Source organism: Suncus etruscus, chromosome 8 (assembly GCF_024139225.1).
Source record: "Suncus etruscus isolate mSunEtr1 chromosome 8, mSunEtr1.pri.cur, whole genome shotgun sequence".
NCBI classification, from domain to species: Eukaryota; Metazoa; Chordata; class Mammalia; order Eulipotyphla; family Soricidae; genus Suncus; species Suncus etruscus.
Window position 1 is genome coordinate 65,280,436 of NC_064855.1, and position 26,188 is coordinate 65,306,623.

The 26,188-nt window shown below is 37.6% G+C and overlaps 1 protein-coding gene across 1 annotated transcript in view; it reads left to right on the forward strand.

The window, feature by feature from the left end:
* Positions 1-26,188, forward strand: part of CPB2 (carboxypeptidase B2) — a 65,111-nt gene that overhangs the window by 20,038 nt on the left and 18,885 nt on the right. Inside the window, 2 exon segments of the mRNA XM_049778899.1 lie at positions 3,181-3,282; positions 15,874-15,978. Of these exon segments, the coding sequence (XP_049634856.1) occupies positions 3,181-3,282; positions 15,874-15,978 (207 nt within the window).

Below are 26,188 nucleotides of genomic sequence, written 5' to 3' on the forward strand. Positions count from 1 at the left end.
TCAATTAATCATATCTCTTTGGACCAACCTATCAAGATACTCCTGCTGAATAATTTCCACATTATTTCATTAAAGTACAATATATTCTCCTGAAAAGGATCTTACATGAACTTACCATGATGTTGACATCTTTGTTTTACTATTTAAGAAATTAATTTTTTCTATCAGTATTTACAGGTTTCAGTTTTCCTAGAGAGATCCTGAGCAAAATCTCAAATTTCAATTGACCACCATAAACTTTCACACACAACACTAAGAGTGATTTCCCCATGTTTATTGGTTGAATGTATCAAGCCCTAAAGAATTTTCTTTTAATATGGTGCACATCAAGTAATAAAAATCCTTAGTTATCTTTTATTCTTTTATAGGCATACACTACTATATTGTTTAATATTATTCATTTTTATCATGTTTGACTTGGTAAGTTAAGGACCATTTCATGGTTTTAATATAACGAAGGCTTAATCAATTTTTTATTTAATCTTCTAAAAGCATCTGTTCCTTTCCAGTTAGTAAAAGCAGAATCTGGTCTGCTTCTGGGATGAATGTGTCAGGCTGATTGACGAGGATCTTAAAATTACATCCTCTTTCTTTACTTTTCCTCCCTGGTCTATGGTTTCTCTATAAGGCCATCTCCCAGAATTTGCCATCTGTACAGCATCAGTGTATCATAACCCAAATATAACAGCTAAGCAGGAGGAGTAAGCAAACTAGACAGAGTAAATTTGACACTGCTATGTGGAGTTACAAGGGAAGAAGGAATGTTTTAAAGAGAACTACTTTTTAAATATTAAAAAGTTTAAATTATTTTGTTCCAAGAGTGTTGTGTTATTACACTTGCTTTAGCACAGAGTTGGAAAGACATAAGAGGGAAAACTGTGCATAACAATGTTGATTTGCCATGTACTGCATTGATCTAACATAGTAAAAATCCACAGGCTGGAGAATGTAAACAATAGTCATTTACTCTCTCAGTGTCCACAAGACTGAGAATCCAGCATCAAGGATTAGCCCATAATATCTCCCAGAGTGTCTCTTTTAGCTTTGTAGATACAACTGTTCTCTTGTGCACCATTCTCTTAAGGTCTTTTCTTTGTGTGTGCACATCCCACTATCTCTATCATCTGTTGGCCACTTTGTGTGTGTGTTTGGGCAACCAGGGATGCACAGGAACTATGGTGCTTGTTGTTCAACTCTATCATTGCTCTTGGTACCATGTTGTGCAAGGAAAGGGACTGGGACACTCTTGGTGCACTTTCCTAGCCTTTTATGCTATACTTATTTTTTGTTTGTTTTTGGGTCACACCCGATGAAACCTCGGGCGTATGCGCTCAGAAATCGCTCCTGGCGTGGGAGACCATATGGGACTACAGGAGATTGAACCGCGATCCGTCCTAGGCTACTGCGGGCAAGGCAGACACCTTATCACTTGTGCCACTGCTCCGGCCCCTTATGCTATACTTATTTTAAGGACCCAACCAGGTGGATTGGGATCCACTCTAGTGGTTTCACGTTAATTTAATTATGTCTCAGATACCCTCTTTCCAAATGTATTATTTTCTGAAGTACTTTGATTTAAGCCTTTCATATATGAATTGAGGTAGGGAGACCAACCCACCTCAAAGGGGGGGCATCAAGATCTCTACACACTGTACTACATATACACCCACCCTATGCACAAATACATGTGAACACACACATTCACACACTGTTCAAAGGAGTTTAAAGGGACTTGCAAACTTGCTTTTGAAAATCCTGCTGGCATTTTCCTTCAAACTCTGAATTCTTCAGCAGAATACTACAAATTACTTGGGGAAGCTAAAAAGTTATTTTGTTTTTGAACCTCACTGGGAAATCTTAAATAAGCCGCTATAGGGAGTAAAAGAAATATCTTAAAAATACTTCTTAAAAATTATTTAAAAAATGTGTCTAAAAAAGTCACCTTCATTAACTCCTGATTAGTTTGGGAAATGCATAAAGTTATTCTGTAAACTTGCTTGCATACCAAACTGTTTTTTCTCCCACATGGAGGGCATAACAATGTAGAATAATTTATTAGAATATGAGAGGCTTCCAATTATTCATTCATTAGACTAGTAGCGCAAAAAACAGTTTCTATGAAGAATCCCTAATGATTAAATCCCAAACACTTAAAATAATGGCAGCATTAGTACTTGGTGACAAGTCATCCTCCATGTGGTTTGTAATGCAATACCCAGCATGAAATCACCACACACACAGTTATTCTGCTCTAAGAGAATTCAAGGGTAAATTATATTCTAGCTTTCATTATCTAGCATTGTTATTTGAGGTCAACTCTAGGGAAGTTCTCAGAAATTCCTATTTCAGAAGGAATGAAAAGTATACTTCCTAAGAAAGAATTGCACACTGAAATATGACCGGGTTCCTTTGGATCTCAAAGAAGACAATAATTAAATATTTTTGAAATGGAAGTCAAACTAAAGTCAGCCCTATAATTTTTATTGATTAAGTTTTCTTCACTAAAATCTTGACAAAACCACTAGATTTCTACCTAGGAGACAGATCTAGAATCAAATTCTTTCTCAGTGTACAAGAGTATTTTTTTTTAATTGTGAGTACCTCATAGGGATTAAACCCACATGAAAGGTATGTGGTCTACCATTTGAGCCTCATCCCCAAGCCCTAGAAGAGAATTGCTTCCATCCCATTATCCTCACTTTGTTTCTGACCTTTCTTGGATTTCACTGTGAGTGAAATGGGAAAATGTCTCTGTAGGTGTTTTTATACCAAAAGGCCACCTAGCTCTTCCTGTATCTTCCTCTTGAAAGTAATATTTTTAAATGTTCTATGTAAACGTGAATTCTTAAAGGAAAAGTAAAGATAATTTCATACCTAACATCGGGAATATTAAAATAATTTTCAGGATCCATACTTTTCCTACTTTATCACATAGTAGAACTATATTTCTACTCTTTCTCTGAACCTTGATACTTTCCCAAACTCTAATTTTATTGGCTTTCCTAAATAGAAGAAGGACACCTTCACCCTGAGAGGTTAGGGGCTGCCTTATTTCCCTGCATAAAGGCCTTTGAGGGTGATCCTTCCCTAGGGAGTTGTCTTCTTCCTTTGTTCTGGAATAAACTTTGAAGTTATTTCTAGGTTTTGCTTTGAACTGACTCCTATGCTTTGCTTTGTTAGATCTATACATGGATGGAAGTGATAACTGAGATGTATCCCGATATGGTTGAAAAAGTCCACATTGGATCTTCATTTGAAAAGAACCCACTTTATGTGCTAAAGGTATGTTATTGCTCTGTCGACTTTAGGACTATGTTAGTTCTCTAATGATTCTTGTTAGGGCTTAATTTATTTTATTTTGTATTCTGGAATTATTTATAATACAAATGTTTCTAAAAATTTAATAGCCAAGTACTTAGGGATTGGTTTCTACCTTTAAAAAAATAAGTTTTCTACTCAGCTTTAGAATTCCTGGTTGTTGGCAAAAACTGGCTCCCTGTGTGTGACACCAGGCGGGGAAAATCCGCGAAAGTACACCGGCCCAGTGGGGCTCAGCTGTGAAAGACTGTGAGTGAGACCTGTCTATGTCTGTCTACTGTCCTCTTGCGTGAAACTCTTGCGAGTGGGGCAAAAAGAGGCTCAGAGGAGCACGGCCGCTCCGCTTCGCTACGCGGCCGTGCACTCTTTCTAAGGAAAGAACTCCATTGCAACAAGAAGGAAAAATCACACTAAGAACGGCGCTATATCACAGAAGCAAACATTTCTCTCTGGACTGTCTTCTCTGTTACATGCTCGGGCCTAAGATTTGACCCAGTGTGAGGCTTCATCCACGGAGGACTCCCCTCCCTTAGAGGCAAGTCAGCCCATCCAGAAAGGGAGGAGCCAGAGGAGTGTGCTGCCTACATCATATAGACAATGAATACCACTACAACACGTAGAAAAACCCACAATACAAATGTGACAATGGGGAAACAGCGCAGGCCAGCATCAGACATAGAGAATGAAGATGACAATTCTGAGGACCAGATAATGACTGAACAACTAATCAACCTCTCAGATAAGGACTTTAGACTAGCAATATGGAAGGTGCTCAACAGACTCCAAGAAACCATGGATCGAGTTGAACAGAACACTAATAAGAACCAAGAAAATATGAAGGCAGAAATGACAAAACTCCAAACTGAAATAACATGTCAACTAACAGGCCTGAAAAACTCAGTAAACGAAGTGAATGACAAAATGGATAAGCTCTGGGACAGGGTATCAGAAGCTGAGAATAGACTTGGTGCTGTGGAAGATGAGATACATAACAATTCCATACAGCAGGAGATATTGGACAAAAAACTTAAAGCAAATGAGCAGACAATGGAAAAATTAGTCAAAGAATGGGAACAGACGAAAATAGAAGTCTATGATAAGATCAACAGAAACAACTTAAGAATCATTGGAGTCCCAGAGACCCAGGAAGAAAATTTCCAGGAAGAATCAATGGTCAAGAACATCATTAAAGAGAAACTTCCAGAGCTAAAGAATATATGTGATCAAATCCTGCATGCCCGAAGAGTACCAACCAAAAGAGACCCCAGAAAAACCACCCCAAGACACATCCTAGTCACAATGACAAATCCCACAGATAGAGACAGAATTCTGAAAACAGCAAGATCAAAAGGGGAAATCATGTTCAAGCAAGCTTCCCTGAGATTTACAGCAGACCTGTCACCAGAAACGCTCAATGCCAGAAAGCAGTGGTGGGATATTGTGACAAGACTGAATGAAATGAATGCTTCACCCAGAATACTATACCCAGCAAAACTCACTTTCCGGTTTGATGGAAGAATACATGGTTTCACAGACAAAAAACAGCTCAGAAACTTCACAGACACAAAACCAGTCTTAAGAGAAAAACTGAAAGACCTAATCTAAGACAAGACTACCCAAAAGACACACCAAATTTTGAAATAAAGATGGCGTTAAATCCCAGGACAATTCTTTCTCTCAACGTCAATGGACTAAATGCACCAGTTAAGAGACACAGAGTGGCTAAATGGATCAAAAAACTCAATCCAACCTTCTGCTGCCTACAAGAAACGCACCTGAATAGTCAGAACAAACATAGACTCAAAATAAAAGGCTGGAGAAAAGTTATCCAAGCAAACAACACCCATAAAAAAGCTGGAGTGGCCATACTAATATCAGATAATGCAAACTTTATACTCAGGAAGGTTGTAAGGGACAAAGACGGACATTTTATATTAATCAAGGGGTACGTAGAGCAGGAAGAATTCACTCTCCTAAACATATATGCACCGAATGAGGGGCCAGCAAAATATTTAATACAACTGCTGACAAATCTGAAAAATAATATCAACAACAACACAATAATTGTGGGGGACCTAAACACGGCTTTGTCAACACTGGACAGGTCAACCAGACTGAAACCCAACAAGAATATACTAGACCTGAGGAGAGAAATGGAAGAAAGAGGCCTAGTGGATATATATAGGACACTCCATCCCCAGAAACCTGGATACACATTCTTCTCCAATGTACATGGGACATTCTCCAGGATAGACTACATGCTGGCACATAAAACATACCTCCATAAGATCAAGAGGATAGAAATTTTGCAGACTACCTTCGCTGACCACAAGGCTCTGAAATTATTTGTGAACTCCAAAGGGACTCAGAAGAAACACTTTAACACCTGGAAGTTAAACAGCCTCATGCTCAATAACCAGTGGGTCCGAGATGAAATCAAGGAGGAAATAAAAAGGTTCCTGGAAACAAATGACAATAAAGACACAAACTCTCAGAACTTATGGGACACAGCAAAAGCAGTACTGAAAGGAAATTTTATAGCTTTGCAAGCACACATCAGGAAGGAAGAAGGAGCTTACCTGAGTAGCTTAATGACACAGCTAATAGAACTAGAAAATGCTCAACAAAAGGACCCAAGAACAGGAAGACAGAAGGAAATAACAAAGCTGAGAGCAGAAATCAACGAAGTGGAAACTCAAAAAACAATCCGAAAGATCAACGAAAGCAGAAGTTGGTTCTTTGAAAAAATAAACAAGATTGATAGACCACTGGCAAACCTAACAAAGAAAGAGAGAGAGAGAAACTTGATAACTCGTATCAGGAATGAAAAAGGAGAGATCACTACTGATATGACAGAGATTCAAAGGGTAATCAGAAACTACTTTGAAAAACTCTACGCCACTAAAAATGAGAACCTGGAAGAAATGGATAAATTCTTGGACTCTTATAATCTTCCACGGTTGAAGGAAGAGGATGTAGCATATCTAAACACCCCCATCACCATTGATGAAATTAAAACAGTAATCAAATGTCTGCCGAAAAACAAAAGCCCAGGTCCAGATGGATTCACTAATGAATTCTATCAAACTTTCCAAGAGGAACTACTACCAATCTTGGCAAGACTCTTTCATGAAATTGAACAAACAGAAACACTTCCAAATAGCTTTTATGAAGCCAACATCACCTTGATACCTAAACCAGACAGAGACGCTACCAAAAAAGAAAATTACAGACCAATATCACTGATGAATGCAGATGCAAAGATCCTCAACAAAATCCTGGCAAATAGGATTCAATGCCTCATTAAGAAGATCATCCACTACGATCAAGTAGGTTTCATCCCAGGAATGCAAGGCTGGTTTAACATCCGTAAATCTATCAACATAATACACAACATCAATAACAAGAAAAATAAAAACCACATGATCATATCAATAGATGCAGAGAAAGCATTTGATAAGGTCCAACACCCATTCTTGATCAAAACTCTCAGCAAGATGGGAATGGAGGGAACCTTTCTCAATATAGTGAAGGCCATCTACCACAAGCCAGTGGCAAATATTATCCTCAATGGAGAAAAACTGAAAGCCTTCCCTCTAAATTCTGGCACAAGACAAGGCTGTCCTCTCTCACCACTCCTATTCAACATAGCACTGGAAGTACTTGCTATAGCGATTAGGCAAGAAAAGGATATCAAGGGAATCCAGATAGGAAAGGAAGAAGTCAAGCTCTCACTGTTTGCAGATGACATGATACTCTACTTAGAAAACCCTAAAGACTCTATCAAAAAGCTTCTAGAAACAATAGACTCATATAGCAAGGTGGCAGGCTACAAAATTAACACACAAAAATCAATGGCCTTTCTATACACCAACAGTAATAAAGAAGAAATGGACATTAAGAAAACAACCCCATTCACAATAGTACCACACAAACTCAAATATCTTGGAATCAACTTGACTAAATATGTGAAGGACCTATACAAAGAAAACTATAAAACTCTGCTCCAAGAAATAAGAGAGGACACACGGAAATGGAAACACATACCCTGCTCATGGATTGGCAGGATTAACATCATCAAAATGTCAATACTCCCCAAGGCATTATACAGATTTAATGCCATCCCTCTAAAGATACCCAGGACATTCTTCAAAGAAGTGGATCAGACACTTTTGAAATTCATTTGGAACAATAAACACCCTCGAATAGCTAAAGCAATCATTGGGAAAAAGAATATGGGAGGAATTACTTTTCCCAACTTTAAACTGTACTACAAAGCAACAGTTATCAAAACAGCATGGTATTGGAATAAGGATAGGTCCTCAGATCAGTGGAATAGGCTTGAATACTCAGAAAATGTTCCCCAGACGTACAACCATCTAATTTTTGATAAAGGAGCAGGAAATCCTAAATGGAGCAGGGAAAGCCTCTTCAACAAGTGGTGTTGGCACAATTGGATAGCCACTTGCAAAAAATTAAACTTAGACCCCCAGCTAACATCATGTACAAAGGTAAAATCCAAATGGATTAAAGACCTCGATATCAGCCCCAAAACCATAAGATATATAGAACAGCACATAGGCAAAACACTACAGGACATTACAGGCATCTTCAAGGAGGAAACTGCACTCTCCAAGCTAGTGAAAGCAGAGATTAACAGATGGGAATATATTAAGCTGAGAAGCTTCTGCACCTCAAAGGAAATAGTGCCCAGGATACAAGAGCCACCCACTGAGTGGGAGAAACTATTCACCCAATACCCATCAGATAAGGGGCTAATCTCCAAAATATACAAGGCACTGACAGAACTTTACAAGAAAAAAACATCTAACCCCATCAAAAAATGGGGAGAAGAAATGAACAGACACTTTGACAAAGAAGAAATACGCATGGCCAAAAGACACATGAAAAAATGTTCCACATCACTAATCATCAGGGAGATGCAAATCAAAACAACGATGAGATACCACCTCACACCCCAGAGAATGGCACACATCACAAAGAATGAGAATAAACAGTGTTGGCGGGGATGTGGAGAGAAAGGAACTCTTATCCACTGCTGGTGGGAATGCTGTCTAGTTCAACCTTTATGGAAAGCGATATGGAGATTCCTCCAAAAACTGGAAATCGAGCTCCCATACGATCCAGCTATACCACTCCTAGGAATATACCCTAGGAACACAAAAATACAATACAAAAACCCCTTCCTTACACCTATATTCATTGCAGCTCTATTTACCATAGCAAGACTCTGGAAACAACCAAGATGCCCTTCAACAGATGAATGGCTAAAGAAACTGTGGTACATATACACAATGGAATATTATGCAGCTGTCAGGAGAGATGAAGTCATGAAATTTTCCTATACATGGATGTACATGGAATCTATTATGCTGAGTGAAATAAGTCAGAGAGAGAGAGAAAAACGCAGAATGGTCTCACTCATCTATGGGTTTTAAGAAAAATGAAAGACACCCTTGTAATAATAATTTTCAGACACAAAAGAGAAAAGAGCTGGAAGTTCCAGCTCACCTCAGGAAGCTCACCACAAAGAGTGATGAGTTTAGTTAGAGAAATAACTACATTTTGAACTGTCCTAATATTGAGAATGTATGAGGGAAATGTAGAGCCTGTTTAGGGTACAGGCTGGGGTTGGGTGGGGAGGAGGGTGATTTGGGACTTGGGTGATGGGAATGTTGCACTGGTGATGGGTGGTGTTCCTTTTATGACTGAAACCCAAACACAATCATGTATGTAATCAAGGTGTTTAAATAAAAAAAAAATTTAAAAAAAAATACATTCAAAAAAAAATTCCTGGTTGTTAATCTTTACTCATGAAAACTTGCAGTGCAAAATGCAGGGGAACATATAAAACTTTGAACCCTTTTGGTGAGTGAATTGGCCAGTCAAAGTAAAAAGTTCATTTGTGAGTAAATGATGAGGGAAGAAGGTCTCCAATTTTCTCTTTAGTACAATCGGTTTTTCTTTCCTGGGCTTTTCTCTAAGCCACACATTCCATGGGGGTGCCTCCCCAGCACACACCCAGTTAGAACTAATGAGCAAAGTTAAGGCCTGAAACGAATTCTTGAGTCTACCCTTCCACATGATGCTCTGATATAACTGAGTAGTTATGGAGCAATGAACACACTTGCTCCAAGATTATATAGCTAGGAGAAATAAAAGAAAGAGTGGGAGAGGAGAAATATGAAAAGATGGGGACTAGGGGCCAAGCGGTCTCAGGTTCATTAGTGGAGAATAAAAAAAAAAAAGAATAACTAAATATCCAAACTAAAGTCAACAAAAATGTAATCAAGAGACCCAAAGTCGGGGCCCGGAGAGATAGCACAGTGGTGTTTGCCTTGCAAGCAGCCAATACAGGACCAAAGGTGGTTGGTTCGAGTCCCACTGTCCCATATGGTCCCCCGTGCCTGCCAAGAGTAACCCCTGAGCACTGCCAGGTGTGGCCCAAAAACTAAAAACAAAAACAAACAAACAAAAAGAGACCCAAACTCTAACAACCTAAATTTTCTTTTTTTTTAAAAGTCAATGGTTTATTGCTCAGTTATTTAAGTTTTTTTAGTATTTTTTTATTTATTTAAACATCTTGATTACAAATATGATTGTGATTAGGTTTCAGTCATGTAAAGAACACCCCCCTTCACCAGTGCAACATTCCCACCACCAATGTCCCAAATCTCCCTCCATCCCACCCCACCCCACCTGTACTCTAGACAGGCTTTCAGTTCCCTCATTTATTCACATGATTATGGTAGCTCTCAGTGTAGTTATTTCTATAACTGCACTCACCACTCTTTGTGGTGAGCTTCATGAAGTGAGCTGGAAGTTCCAGCCCTCCGCTCATTGTCTCTGAGGATTGTTGCAAAGATGACTTTTATTTTTCTTAAAACCCATAGATGAGTGAGACTATTCTACATCTCTCTCTCCCTCTGACTTATTTCACTCAGCATAATAGACTCCATTGTACATCCATGTATAGGAAAATTTCATGACTTCATCTTTCCTGACAGCTGCATAATATTCCATTGTGTATATATACCACAGTTTCTTTAGCCATTCATCTGGTGAAGGGCATCTTGATTGTTTCCAGAGCCTGGCTATTGTGAATAGTGCTGCAATAAGCATAGGTGTGAGGAAGGGGTTTTTGTATTGTATCTTGTGTTCCTAGGGTATATTCCTAGGAGTGGTATAGGTGGATTGTATGGGAGCTCAATTTCTAGATTTTGGAGGAATCTCCATATCACTTTCCATAGAGGTTGGACTAGACAGCATTCCCACCAGCAATGGATAAGAATTCCTTTCTCTCCACATCCCCGCCAGCATCGATTGTTCTCATTCTTTGTGATGTGTGCCAATCTCTGTGGTGTGAGGTGGTATCTCATCATTGTTTTGATTTGCATCTCCCTGATGATCAGTGATGAGGAGCATTTTTTCATGTTCCTTTTGGCCATTTGTATTTCTTTTTTATCAAAGTGTCTGTCCATTACTTCTCCCCATTTTTGATGGGATTAGATGTTTTTTTTTGTAAAGTTATGTCAGTGCCCCGTATATTTTGGATGTTAGCCCTTTATCTGATGGGTATTGGGTGAATAGTTTCTCCCACATGGTGGGTGGCTCTTGTATTCTGGGCACTACTTCTTTTGAGGTGCAGAAGCTTCTCAGCTTAATGTATTCCCATATGTTTATCTCTGCTTCCACTTGTTTGGAAAGTGCAGTTTCCTCCTTAAAGATGCCTTTAATCTCAATGTCATGAAGTGTTTTACCTACATGTTGTTCTATATACCTTATGGTATCAGGTCTGATATCAAGGTCTTTAATCCGTTTGGATTTTACCTTCGTACATGATGTTAACTTCGGGTCTATGTTCGCTTTTTTGCAAGTGGCTAACCGGTTCTTCTAGCACCACTTGTTGAAGAGGTTTTCCCTGCTCCACTTAGGATTTCTTGCTCCTCTGTCAAAGATTAGGTGATTGTATGTCTGGGGAACATTGTCTGAGAACTCGAGCCTATTCCACTGATCTGAGGGTCTATCTTTATTCCAATACCATGCTGTTTTGATAACTATTGCTTTGTAGTACAGTTTAAAGTTGGGGAAAGTAATGCCTCCCATACTCCTTTTCCCTAGGAGAGCTTTATCTATTCAAGGGTGTTTATTGTTCCAGATGAACTTCATAAGTGCCTAATCCACTTTTTGCAGAATGTCATGGGTAGCTTTAGAGGGATTGCATTAAATCTGTACAGTGCTTTGGGGAGTATTGCCATTTTCATGATGTTAATACTGTCAATCCATGAGCACGGTATGTGTTTCCATTTCCATGTGTCCTCTCTTATTTCTTGGAGCAGGGCTTTATAGTTTTCTTTGTATAGGTCCTTCATGTCTTTGGTCAAGTTGACTCCAAGATATTTGAGTTTGTGTGGTACTAATGTGAATGGGATTGCCTTCTTGATGGCCATCTCTTCCCTATCATTATTGGTGTATAAAAAAAACCATTGATTGTTGTGTGTTAATTTTGTAGCCTGCCATCTTGCTATATGAGTCTATTGTTTCTAGAAGCTTTTTGGTAGTGTCTATAGGGTTTTCTAAGTAGAGTATCATGTCATCTGCAAACAGTGAGAGCTTGACTTCTTCCTTTCCTATCTGGATTTCCTTGATATCTTTTTCTTGCCTGATTGCTATAGCAAGCACTTCCAGTACCATTTTGAAGAGGAGTGGTGAGAGAGGACAGCCTTGTCTTGTACCAGAATTTAGAGGAAAGGCTTTTAGTTTTTCTCTATTAAGGATAATATTTTCCATTGGCTTGTGGTAGATGGCTTCAACTAGATTGAGAAAGGTTCCTTTCATTCCCATCTTGCTGAGAGTTTTGATCAAGAATGGTTGTTGGATCTTATCAAATGCTTTCTCTCCATCTATTGATATGATCATGTGATTTTTATTTTTCTTGTTTATTTTTCTTGTGTATGATATTGATGGATTTACGGATGTCAAACCATCCTTGCATTCCTGGGATGAAACCTACTTGGTCGTAGTGTATGATCTTCTTGATGATGCATTGGATCCTATTTGCCAGGATTTTGTTGAAGATCTTTGCATTTGCATTCATCAGGGATATTGGTCTGTAATTTTCTTTTTTGGCAGCATCTCTGTCTGGTTTTGGTATCAAGGTGATGTTGGCTTCATAGAAACTGTTTGGGAGTGTTCCGTTTTCTCAATTTTATGGAAGAGCCTGGCTCGGATTGGTAGTAGCTCTTCTTGAAAGGTTTGAAAGAATTCATTAGTAAATCCATATGGGCCTGGGCTTTTCTTTTTAGGCAGATGTTTGATTACAGTTTCAATTTCCTCAGTAGTGATAGTGTGTTTAGATATGCTATATCTTCCTTACTTAATTGTAAAAGGTTGTAAGTGTCCAAGAATTATCCATTTCTTCTAGGTTCTCATGTTTGATAGCACAAAGTTTCTCAAAGTAGTCTCTGATTACCCTTTGGATATCTGAAGTATCTGTCATGATCTCCCCCTTCTCATTTCTAATACGGGTTATCAGGTTTCTCTTTCTTTCTTGTAAATTTTGCCAATGGTCTATCAATCTGTTTATTTTTTTAAAGAACCAACTTCTGCTTTCGTTGATCTTTCAGATTGTTTTTTGGTTTTCCACTTCATTGATTTCTACTTTCAGTTTTTTTTTATTTCCTTCTGTCTCCCTATTTTTGGTTCCTTTTGTTGGTCATTTTCTAATTTTATGAGCTGCGTCATTAAGTTATTCAAGTATCCCTTCTTCCTTCCTGATGTGTGCTTGCAAAGCTATAAATTTTCCTCTCAAGACCGCTTTTGCTGTGTCCCATAGATTCTGGCAGTTTGTGTCTTCATTATCATTTGTTTCCAGGAAAGTTTTGATTTCCTCTATGATTTCATCTCAGACCCACTGGTTTTTCAGTAGCAGGCTGTTTCAGTTCCAATTGTTAAAGTTTTTCTTCTGTGTGGCTTTGTAGTTCACATCTAATTTCAGAGCCTTGTGGTCAGCAAAGGTAGCCTGCAAGATTTCTATCTTCTTGATTTTATGAAGGTATGTTTTATGTGTCAGCATGTGGTCTATTCTGGAGAATGACCCATGTACATTGGAGAAGAATGTGCATCTAGGTTTTGGGGGATGGAGTGTCCTATATATATCTACTAGTCCTCTTTCTTCCATTACTCTTTTCAGGGTTAGTATGTTTTTGTTGGGTTTCAGTCTGATTGACCTATCAAGTGTTGACATGGCCGTGTTGAGGTCTACCACAATTATTGTGTTATTATTGATATCTTCTTTCAGATTTGTCAGTAATTGTATTAGATAATTTGCTGGTCTCTCATTGGGTGTATATATGTTTAATAGTCTGATTTCTTCATGTTTCACAAATCCCTTGATTAGTACATAGTGTCCATCTTTGTCCTTTACAACTTTTCTGAGTACAAAGTTGGTGTCATCAGATATTAATATGGCCACTCCAGCTTTTTTAAGTCTGTTGTTTGATTGGACGGTTTTTCTCCAGCCTTTTGAGTTTATGTTTGTTCTGACTATTCAGGTGTGTTTCTTGTAGGCAGTAGAAAGTTGGATTCATCTTTTTGACCTATTTTGCCACTCTGTGTCTTTTAATTGGTGAATTTAGTCCATTGACATTGAGGAAGGTGATTGTCATAGGATTTAATGTTATCTTTGTAGATAAGTTTGCTGTGTTTGTTCGTCTCTCTTGTCTTAGAGTAGACCTGTCAGTTTTTCCTTTAAGGCTGGTTTTTTCATCTGTGAAGTTTCTGAGCTGTTGTTTATTCATGAAGCTATGTATTCTTCCTTCAAACCTAAACGTGAGTCAGGCAGGGTGCAGTATTCTCGGTGAGGCATCCATTTCCTTCAGTCTTGTCACAATATCCCACCACTGTCTTCTGGCCTTGAGAGTCTCTGTGACATGTCTGCTGTAAGTCTTAGGGATGCTCCTTTGAATGTAATTTCCCTTTTTGATCTTGCTGCTTTCAGTATTCTATCTCTATCTGTGGGATTTGTTATTGTAACTATGATATGTCTTGGGGTGTTTTTCTTCGGGTTTCTTTTAGCTGGTACTCTTTGGGCATGCAGGATTTGATTGCATGTAGTTTTTAACTCTGGAGTATCTCTTTGATAATGTCTTTGACATTTGATTCTTCCTGGAGATCTCCTATCTGGGTCTTGGGACTCCAATGATGCTTATGTTGTTTCTGTTGAGTTTATCAAAGACTTCTATTTTCATTTGTTCACATTCCTTGAGTACTTTTTTTATTGCCTGATCTTTTGTCTTAAGGTTATTTTCCAATTTCTTCTGCTGTGTTGAGTTTTTCTGCATCTCATCTTCCAGCACACCAATTCTGTCCTCAGCTGCTTTTACCCTGCTGGCAAGGCCATCTACTGAGTTTTTTAGTTCAGCTACCGTGTTTTCCAGATCTGTTATTTCAGTTTGGAGTTTTCTGATTTCTGTCTTTGTGTTTTGTTCAGATCAATCTATGATCAATCTTTGAGTTCTACAAACATCTTCCATATTGCTATTCTAAACTCCTTGTCTGAGAGGGTAATGAGATGGTCGAAGTTTTTTAGGTCATCCAAGCTATTGTCTTCATTCTCTGTGCATGCTGATTGCCTGTGAGGTTTCCCTATTTTCCCGCTTGTAGTGTAATTTTTTTCTGCGTGTTGTGATGGGGTTCATTGGGTAGAAAGAGTGCTCTGCTGCTCCACTTTGCTTCACAGCCATGCTCTTCTGCAGCCTCTGAAAGTGCTATTTTTCTGGGCCCTTTTCGGCCCACTCCCAAGAGGTTTTGGAAACAGGACAGTGGAAAAACACACACAGGCAATACTCACAGTAGGGAATCACTGGGTGGGTGTAGATTTTCTTAGCCTGATGTCACAAACAGGCGACCTTCCTTTCTGCAGAATACTGCAGATAGCCGGTTTTCATGGTCCGACACAGTTATTTGGCACTCTGGCCCTTGGGTGAGCTTCTGGAAGTGCTATTTTTTTCTGGGCCCTTTTCGGCCCACTCCCAAGAGGTTTCGGAGACAGGACAGTGGAAAAACACACACAGGCAACACTCACAGTCGGGAATCACTCACAACCTAAACTTTCAATGGGCCTATTATACTGGCAGGCTAATGGGTAAAGGATGGTGGTTAGGATACATTCTGGGAACATGGAGCAGGAAGGTTATCACTAGTGGTGAGATTAGCCTCCATTCATTATATGTATTCATTATATGAAACCCAACTATTATGGGCTTTGTAAATCATAATGATTTTAATAAAATAAAATAAACATTTAAAAATGAGTTTTAAATAAGAAAAACATTGGCTGCAAACTTCATTCTTGACTCTCAACATCTACATGACCTTTAATCCCACCACTTTTTAATTTGCCTTGAGAATTCCCAAAGGCAATTAAAGAGTAATGCATATTTCATAAATTCTTCGAAAAGATTAAATATTCTCAAGAACAAATGGAAGTTGTATCCCGAGGCATTTTGTTATTGGTTGGGTTTCCTTTGGCAGGTTTCTAGTAAAGAACAAAGAGCCAAAAATGCGATATGGATTGACTGTGGAATTCATGCCAGAGAATGGATCTCCCCTGCTTTCTGCTTATGGTTCATAGGCTATGTGAGTATTCACATTCACGTAATTCTGACTTTCTCAATAGATAGCCAGAAATTACCAATGTAAGTATTAAATAGATTGTTTATTAACAAGTGATTTCCATCTCTCTAATCTTAAAATTTGACTTTAAAACTCTGGAGTTGAGGCTTGGGAATCTGTAGTATTTATAACTTTTTTTTTTTTTTTGGTTTTTCAGGCCACACCCGTTTGATGCTCAGGGGTTACTCCTGGCTACACGCTCAGAAATTGCCCCTGGCTTGGGGGACCATATGGGATGCCGGGGGATCGAACCGTGGTCCTTTCCTTGGCTAGTGCTTGCAAAGCAGACACCTTACCTCTAGCACCACATCGCCGGCCCCAGTATTTATGACTTTTTGGGTGACTTTATATTAACATATTATGCTCAAGACACAAGAATTTAAAATGTTAACTCGCATTATTTTTTTTTTCTTTTTACACTCTGGGTGGGACTGAATACTAGGAGTGGAAGGAATTTTAAAAAAGTGCTTAACTGCAGTAAGTTTGCTAAATAGAAAAAAATTTCTGCATGAGACTTCAATTTTTTTCTTGTTATTTGACTATTTAGGCATCTTTTGCCATATTCTAACCTTGAAAATTAAACATAAAGCACAGATTTACAGAAGAAATCGTATTTCCATGTGTTATAATAGTAATTTTGTGCCTGAAAGAGACCTTGGCTCCAAAAATACACATATAGGACAGAATGATAATAATTTAAAATTAAATTAAAATAACAATAGCCTCTACAATAATTGAAAAGAATAAAATTTATGCTTTATATCTTATAAAATGGGCACACATATCCTCTATACTGATTTATCCAAGAGTAATTACCTCTGGAAAAAGAGTTAATAAATGAGTGTCCTTCTGATAATGGTTATTGTCTCTAGTCAGACACACAATTACACATAATAAGTGAGTTAGGAAACCAAGGGATTGTCATTTATATTCATATGTCTTAGCAAATCAGTACCATGAAAGGTGAAACATTTCTGCCCTGCCAGGTCTGAACAAATACAACAATGCTACCTTCCTTCACCTAGCTTGTTATTGCTACCTCAAGGGTTGAGTATGGCACAATATTCTGAGTTCTTTGCAACCATCAGTATTGCCTTTGCCAAATTTGGAGAGTATGGCTGAACAAACTCTTAGCAACTCAGACATGGATACAGTTCCCCAGGTAGGATAGCTTTCTTCATTCTAGGTAATGCTCATGGTGATAGGAAAGTGCAAAGTGAGAGGAGAAGAAAATTTCTTTTTTAATTCTATTGCTTAATTAAAAAGCACCAGAAAAAATTATTATTTCCTATTGACTCATTTTATCTAATTGTCATTGCTAAGATCTACATAATGGAATATGATGCAGCAGTTAAGAAAAATGAAGTCACGAAATTTGCTTATACATGGGTGGACAAAGAGACCATTATGCTGAGTGAAATGAACTAGGGCATAAAGGATAGAAATATAATACTCTCACTCATTTTAGGATATAAGAAAAACAAGACATAGTATGGTAATAATACTTAGAGAGGATAGAAACAAAGGTCAGGGCGTTCAACTCAGAGTAGAAAGCTCACCAGAGAGTGGTGTGGGTAGCTAGAATAGAGAAGGGTCTACTAGGACAATGATAATTGGAATTGATCACTATGGATGAGAGAGATAGAGAAGCAATTTGCCTGCCCTAGAGCCTGGAAGAAGTGGGAGTAGGGGTGAGAGGGAAACAGCAGACAATAATGACAACAAAGTGTAGAGTGGTGAAGGATGGTGTACGTTGTTTGACTAAAATCCAGCAATGAACATTTTTAACTATAGTGCTTAAATAAAGCAATTAAAAAATTAAAAATAAATTTTAAAAAATCTCATGATCTGATCCCCTCCCTTGTTTTACACTTGCTATCCTCTATGCTACCTCCTTGCAAGATTAAATTATTTACCTCCTTATAGAACTAAATTATTTTTGAACAAATTAAAAAATTACCTATAATTAAAGGTACAAAGGAAATCAAAATACTCCTCAAGAAGCCCACAGTTGAGTATTTAGCCCCAACAATGTGAATCTAACTTTTGTGGCCTGGGTTCACACAATTAGTTTGCTCTTTAAAACACATTTAAGAAACTCCTTTCTGATTGGCTTAAAACAAATATAAATTGCAGCATTTATTTATTTATTTATTTATTTGTATTTGGGTCACATCTGGCAGTGTTCAGGGTTTATTCCTAGTTCTGTTTCCAGGGTTCACTCACGGCAGTAAGACCAAATATAAGTTTAAATCAGAGATTTGAACCAGAGTTAGGTATGAGCAACATAAGCCCCTTAACCCCTATATTTTCTCTCCAGCTCCCAAATCATTTGATTTTCGTAATTGTTAAAAAAAATGTCAATTAAAAAATGAAAGAGTTCTCTTTAAAATAATTTACATGGGTATATTTTATATTTAGAAAATAAAGGATCCATAGATAAATTGAAGTATTAACGTGTATGCCTCTATGAGGAAAACCTACACTTTTCCTGTTTCTCCTTATGCTGTGACTGCTGCTACTTTCAAGATTTTTCTCACTTCCAGTCCCAAGTTTGCAGGGAGTTGAACAGAGGCTCCCCTACAATAGCAATTCTTGACATCAGTTGAGTCCTAACAATTCTGGTGACTATCTGCATTGAGATAGTCTCAGAAACTAAGTTTAAGGTCTCAGTCCCATGAACCCTTACCTAGAACTTCTTACCCATGACTTCAGACACAAAATGCAAGGCTAGAATATTTTCGGGGGGGTTCTGACCAATCAACCCTAATGCAAAGATTTCCACTGCCCCTTTCTCTAAATCAATTAATTTTCTTTTCTTTTCTTTTTTTTTTCCTGTTGTTTTTGGGCCACACCCCGTGATGATTAGGGTTTACTCCTGGCTTTGCACTCAGAAATCACTCCTGGCTTTGGGGACCATATGGGACGCCGGGGCTAGAACCCAGGTCCATCCTGGGTCAGCCGCGTGCAAGGCAAATGAGCTACCTCTGTGCTATAGCCTGGGCCCCCAATTAATTTTCTAAAGTAACTCACAAATCTCAGAGAAACCATTTGTTTAATGCTTACTAGTTTATAATATAAGCATCTGAAAAAGATTACAGATGAAGAGCCAAAGGGAAGAGATGTGTGGGGCTAAGTATGTGGCAAGAACATATGGAACTTGCATGTTTTCTCCCTGGTCTTTTTAGAGCAGCCACTTTTTCAGTTTCTATAATCCAGTATTTGATTTGGTTCACGTAGTCTGTGCTCAACAGCTCCTTAATTAAATTTGAAACCTAAACAAATGCTACATATTTAAACTAAAGTCAAGGTCTAAAAGCTACCTATGAAAGAGATTAATGTTTTATTACAACTGTATAAAGTCTAAATAATGCAAAAAATTTACAAATATTGGTGTAAAATGATATTTACAGGTATTTGTTGTACTTCTAGTGCTAGGGCAATAATAGTTTACTTTAAAACCTTCCATTATAGTGTCTCATATGACTTAATTGATTTATTCTCTGTCAAATGGTAATTGGGTTAATCTGGTTGTTAGGTACTGTTGTGTTTTAGAATAATAATAAAAAAATAACACTGTCAATATGTACCATTAAATTAATAACTGTGAAAGACTTTGTAATTCACATAGGCAGGGGTGGCGAACAAGTTTGACACAAAGAGCCAAACTTTTTTTTTTCATTGATAAAATAGGTCCTCTTATACAACGTTTAACATTATTATGAAAATTACATGCAATGTAATAAAATTACATGAAATGTAATAAATGAAAATTACACTCAATAAAAATGAAGCAATAAATGTTAGGACAGAAAGTTATGATTTTCAGAAAATTCCAATGGGCTTATTCATAAGCTTGTAAATTAACTAAAAATCATAAAATCAGATATAAAGTTTTGACACATAGGAAGGATGTCAAAAGGCTGGATGTCAAAGGGCTTGCCTTACATGCAACTGTATGGGGAGTGCCCCTACTGCCAACACTTTGGTTTTGTATTAGATATGACTAATTAGGAAGTAATATGAAAACTATTCTAATCATTAGATAAACATTTGTGAAAGCATTACAAACACAATTAAATGATAAAGTTATTCGTACAGTTGGTAAGTTTTTTCTTGCAAATTTTAATATTTTTAGCTTTTTATATCCAGTAAGTATGAAGAGCCAAACTTTTAAACTATGAGAGTCAGAGAGCCACACCACGCAGTGACCTGCCAAAACAGACAAACACACAAAAGCATATAATTTTAACAATATATTCAACACATATTGCATTTTGCCATTTTGAGTGAGGGTAAAAATCTCGCAGTGATGGTGAGGGTGTGCTGCGTCCTCCACACTCAGAACTAAAGGCCAGATGTGACCCAACATGTGACACACGGGTCCCCAGCTCGCTGGCCCCTGCAGTTGTTTCCGAGGAATGGAGACGGGAGGACGCAGCCTGGGGTATGGCGGAACTCCAAGCTCAGAGATCTCTCCTCAGAGGTCCCTCCTCAGAAGCAGCAGAACAAAATCCAAACTTGGCAAAGAGCCACAGTATAACAAAAGAATGATAAGAGGCAAAGAGTAGCATTCATTTTGGCTGGGAGCCGCATGTTCGCCACCCCTGCACATAGGTCTCAATAAAGATTATTTTAAAAAGTAATAAAGCTAAGCTGAACCCCAAGTAAAGTGAGTGGGAAGCTGAGTAATTATCTGCCACAGGCCCAGCTGATAAGGATTAGTCAAGTTTCTATCTCCTATCCCATAATTATTCACTTGTTGTGTGCTCTTTGCAGATACCTTCTACTCTCTTTTTCTTAATCTTTTATAGAAAGAAGCAACTCCAATTAAGATACTTAATGTATTGGAGAGTCATTTCTTCAAAAATATTTATTTAGGGTCTTTTCTGTCTGCTGGAAACCAGCCTCAAGTAAATGAATTTGAAACAGAGGCTCTACAAGGATTAAGAAAATGAGAAAGGAGTGATAGTACAGTGGGTAGTAGGGTGTTTGCTTTGCATGTGGCTGACCACGGCTCAATCCCCAGCTTCCATATGATCAATGGAACACCTCCAGTAGTAATTCCTGAGCGCAGAGTCAGAATAACCCCTGACCAGTGTTGGGCGAGGCCCAAAACAAAACAAAACAAAAAGAAGAAAGAAAACAAGATAGACGAGAGAAAAGCATGAGGTCAGGGGCTCACTGCCTCATGAACTAAGAGCCCTGATTCTCCACCACGTCCTATATTTATTGTCTTAAATCAGGAATCATTGGAAAAACAAAGGCAACGATTTACAGATATTTATCTCTCTAGGATAATCTAATTAGATTAACCTTTGATACTTTCAAAAGAACTATGAGCTTTATATCTAAAAAACTCTAAACCATCTTAATCTATGCCTACTTGACATATTTTTTTGCAGCAGCCACAGTTATTTGTTGTCTAATTTTACCCTTTCCTGTTATGCTATTTCTTTTCTGAGTGCATTTTTGCAAACACTTTGCCTTTTGCTACCTAAATTATCTGACCTAGGAGCATATATCCCATCCTTGGGGTTTTGTGTTAAGAGGACAAATTCTCACATCTGTCAGCATTCATTTCTATAGCTTTTAACCTCATTAAGAGTTATGAATCCACTAGATATAAAACCATGACAGTAAATTCATTTACAGAATATTAATATGAAAACTTACTAGTAATGCATGTTTGGAGGGCCCTCATGATACTCATTACAACTAGTGTTAAAGAATTAGTTCATGTAAGATTTATGAATAATTGTGTTCAACTTGACTGAAAATGCGATTTTGAAAAATTATTTTTAAGCATAGTTGATAATACTGTCAGAATTATAATGATTATAAAATATTAAATGTTAATAATACTTGTAAATATGATTGGAAATCCAGACTGTAAGCTTGAAGTTTAAGTAACTGAATAAACAAAAATTTAAAAAAATATCTATAATAGCAACTTCAGAAATTCAATTAAGAACATTTCTTGAATTTCTCAATATGTATGCAACCTTTTCTTACAATGCCTGGAAAGTAAGATATATCTGTACAAATGCCAAAATTAGCCCATTATTATCTTTTTTTTTTAATTTCCTGGTTAATACATCAATTGTGCTGCTAGATTTCTCCTGGCTTTGTTTGCACTCAAGGATCACCTCTGAAAGTGAGTAAGAGAACATAGATGGTCCAAGGATCAGGGTCAGCAACATGAAAGGAAAGTGCTTTAATTTTTGCACTCTCTCTCTAGCCTCTATCTTATCCTTAACCAATCAGAAAAATACCCCAAATACCTGAGAATTATTTAGATTAGTCATTATCTGATTGATTCACGCAAGTCAGCCTTTCATCAAAAATTTATTTCTTGGGGCTGGAGAGATAGCATGGAAGTAAGGCATTTGCCTTGCATGCAGAAGGATGGTGGTTCTAATCCCAGCGTCTGATATGGTCCCCTGAGCCTTCCAGGAGTGATCTCTGAGCAAAGAGCCAGGAATAACCCCTAAATGCTGCCAGGTGTGACCCAAAAAACCAAATAAATAATAAATAAATAAATAAAAGAAAATTATTTCTCCTCCTACAAGCATTGACTTCTGTTATTACATAGTTTGCCCTGTCTTTGTTTTTTCTAAACTTCTATCCTGAAAATCGTCTTTCATCCTGCTATTGTTCCTCATATTGTGCCCAATTTCTGTATCTCACCTTCTTTAAATATACATCTAAATAAATTTGCCACAACTTTTCAAATGGTACTTTTATGATAAAATTAAAAAAGGCATCCTGGACTCTCTGGTAGAGGATGTAATGTTGGAAATGTTTATTTATGATGCCCTAACCATTTTATAGTATTGTAAATCAATGGTTTAGGGAGAGAAAAAATCATCTTTTACTAGAACAACTATATATCTAAATGCAAATAAAATGAAACTAGTTATTTACCTCATATTTACAATTAAATATGAATCAAAATCAAATTATATTCCTATATCTTATATGAGCAAAGTTAAAAATGAATTCTTAGAAGGTAAACAAGATAGCATATATTTGTAACTTCAATTAATAAATAACTTTACTAGAAATGTCATTAAAAGCAAAACTAACAAAGAAAAAAAGTCAAATACAGATTTATAAAAAGTTGGCTCCGCTTTTCTATGCGAGCCGCACACATCATTTGGCCAATGAATACAACCACAACACGTAGAAAACCCACCAATACAAGTGTGACAATGAGGGAAACAACGCAGGACAAACGCCAGACATAGAGAATGAAGATGGCAACTCTGATGACCGAAACATGGCCAACCAACTAGTCAGTCTCTCAGATAAGGAGTCGCAATATGGAAGAGGTTCACAGAACTCAAAGAAAGTATAGAAGAGAACACTAATAAGAATGAAGAGAATATGAAGATAGAAACCAGAGAACTCCAAACTGAAATTTCAGGTCAAATAACAGGTCTGAAAAACTCAGTAGATGAATTGAAGGAAAAAATGGATGAGCTTTCCCACAGGTTAACAGCAGCTGAGGATAGGTACACTGGAAGATGAGATGAATAACAACTCCATACAGAAGAAGAGATTGGAAAAAAGCCTTAAAGCAAATGATCAAAGAATGAAAAAATTACTCAAAGAATGATGAACAGATGAAAATAGAAGTCTATGATAAGCTCAACAGAAAACAACTTAAGAATCATTGGAGTCCCAGAGTCCCAGGAAAGAAAGTCTTCAGGAAGAATCAACAGTCAAAAACAATCATTAAAGAAAAACTACCAGAGCTAAAGAATACATGCGATTAAATTCCTGCATGCCTGAAAGAGTTACCAACTAAAAGAGACCACAAAAAACAAAGAAACAAACAAAAAACACCCCCATGACACAATCCTAGTCACAATGACGAACCCACAGATAAAGACAGAATTCTGAAAGCAGCAAAAAGAGAAATTACATTCAAGGGAACATCCTTGAGATTTACCGCAGACCTGTCACCAGAAACACTCAAGGCCAGAAGGCAGTGGTGGGACATAGTGACAAAACTCAATGAAATAAATGCTTCACCTAGAATACTGCACCCAGAAAAACTCACTTTTAGGTTTAAAGGAAGAATACATGGCTTCACAGACAAACAACAGCTCAGAAACTTTACAGACTCAAAACCAGTCTTAAAAGAAAAACTGAAAGACCTATTTTAAGACAAGACTGACCAACAGACACACCAAACTTAGATAGAAAAATGGCACTAAATCCTAGGACAATTCTTTCTCTCAATATCAATGGATTAAATGCAGCAATTAAGAGACACAAAGTGGCTAAATGGATCAAAAAACTCAATCCAACCTTCTGCTGCCTACAAGAAACGCATCTGAATAGTCAGAACAAACAGACTCAAAATAAAAGGCTGGAGGAAAATCATCCAAGCAAACAACACCCATAAGAAAGCTGGAGTGGCCATACTAATATCAGATGATGCAAACTTTATACTCAGGAAAGTTATAAGGGACAAAGATGGGCATTTTGTATTAATCAAGGGATATGTACAGCAGGAAGAAATCACTCTCCTAAACATATATGCACCAAATGAGGGGCCAGCAAAATATTTAATGCAATTGTTGATGAATCTGAAAAATAATATCAATAACAACACAATAATTGTGGGGGACCTCAACATGGCATTGTCAACATTTGATAGGTCAACCAGACTGAAACCCAACAAGAATATACTAGACCTGAAAAGAGAAATGGAAGAAAGAGGCCTAGTAGACATATATAGGACACTCCACCCTCAGAAAACTGGATACACATTCTTCTCTAATGTACATGGGACATTCTCCAGGATAGACTACATGCTAGCACATAAAACATACCTCCATAATATGAAGAGGATAGAAATTTTTCAGGCTACCTTCGTTGACCACAAGGCCCTAAAATTATATGTGAACTACAAAGAGACACAAAAGAAAAACTTTAATACCTGGAAGTTAAACAGCCTAATACTGAATAATCAGTATTGGAATAAAGACAGGCCCACAGATCAGTGGAATAGACTTGAATACTCAGAGAATGTTCCCCAGATATACAATCACCTAACTTTTGATAAAGGAGCAAGAAATCCTAAATGAAGCAAAGAAAGCCTCTTCAACAAGTGATGTTGGCACAACTGGCAAAAAATATAACTTAGACCCCCAGTTAACATCACGTACAAAGGTAAAATCCAAATGGATTAAAGACCTCGATATCAGACCCGAAACCATAAGATATATAGAATGTAGGCAAAACACTCCAGGACATTGAAACTACAGGCATCTTCAAGGAGGAAACTGCACTCTCCAAGCAAGTGAAAGCAGAGATTAACAGATGGGAATATATAAAGCTGAGAAGCTTCTGCACCTCAAAGGAAATAGTGCCCAGGATACAAGAGCCACCCACTGAGTGGGAGAAACTATTCACTCAATACCCATCAGGCAAGGGGCTAATCTCCAAAATATACAAGGCACTGACAGAACTTTACAAGAAAAAAAATCTAATCCCATCAAAAAATGGGGAGAAGAAATGGAAAGACATTTTGATAAAGAAGAAATACAAATGGACAAAAGACACATGAAAAAATGCTCCATATCACTAATCATCAGGGAGATGCAAATCATAACAACTATGAGGTACCACCTCACACCCCAGAGATTGGCACACATCACAAAGAATGAGAACAAGCAGTGTTGGCGGGGATGTGGAAAGAAAGGAACTCTTATCCACTGCTGGTGGGAATGCCGTCTAGTTCAACCTTTATGGAAAGCGATATGGAGATTCCTCCAAAAACTGGAAATCAAGCTCCCATATGATCCAGCTATACCACTCCTAGGAATATACCCTAGGAAAACAAAAATAAAATACAAAAATCCCTTCTTACACCTGTATTCATTACAGCACTATTTACCATAGCAAGACTCTGGAAACAACCAAGATACCTTTCAACATATGAATGGCTAAAGAAACTGTGGTACATATACACAATGGAATATTATGCAGCTGTCAGGAGAGATGAAGTCATGAAATAAATCAGAGAGAGAGAGAGAGAGAGAGAGAGAGAGAGAGATGCAGAATGGTTTCACTGATCTATGGGTTTTAAGAAAAATGAAAGACATTCTTGCAATAATAATTTTCAGACACAAAAGAGAGAAGGGCTGGAAGTTACAGC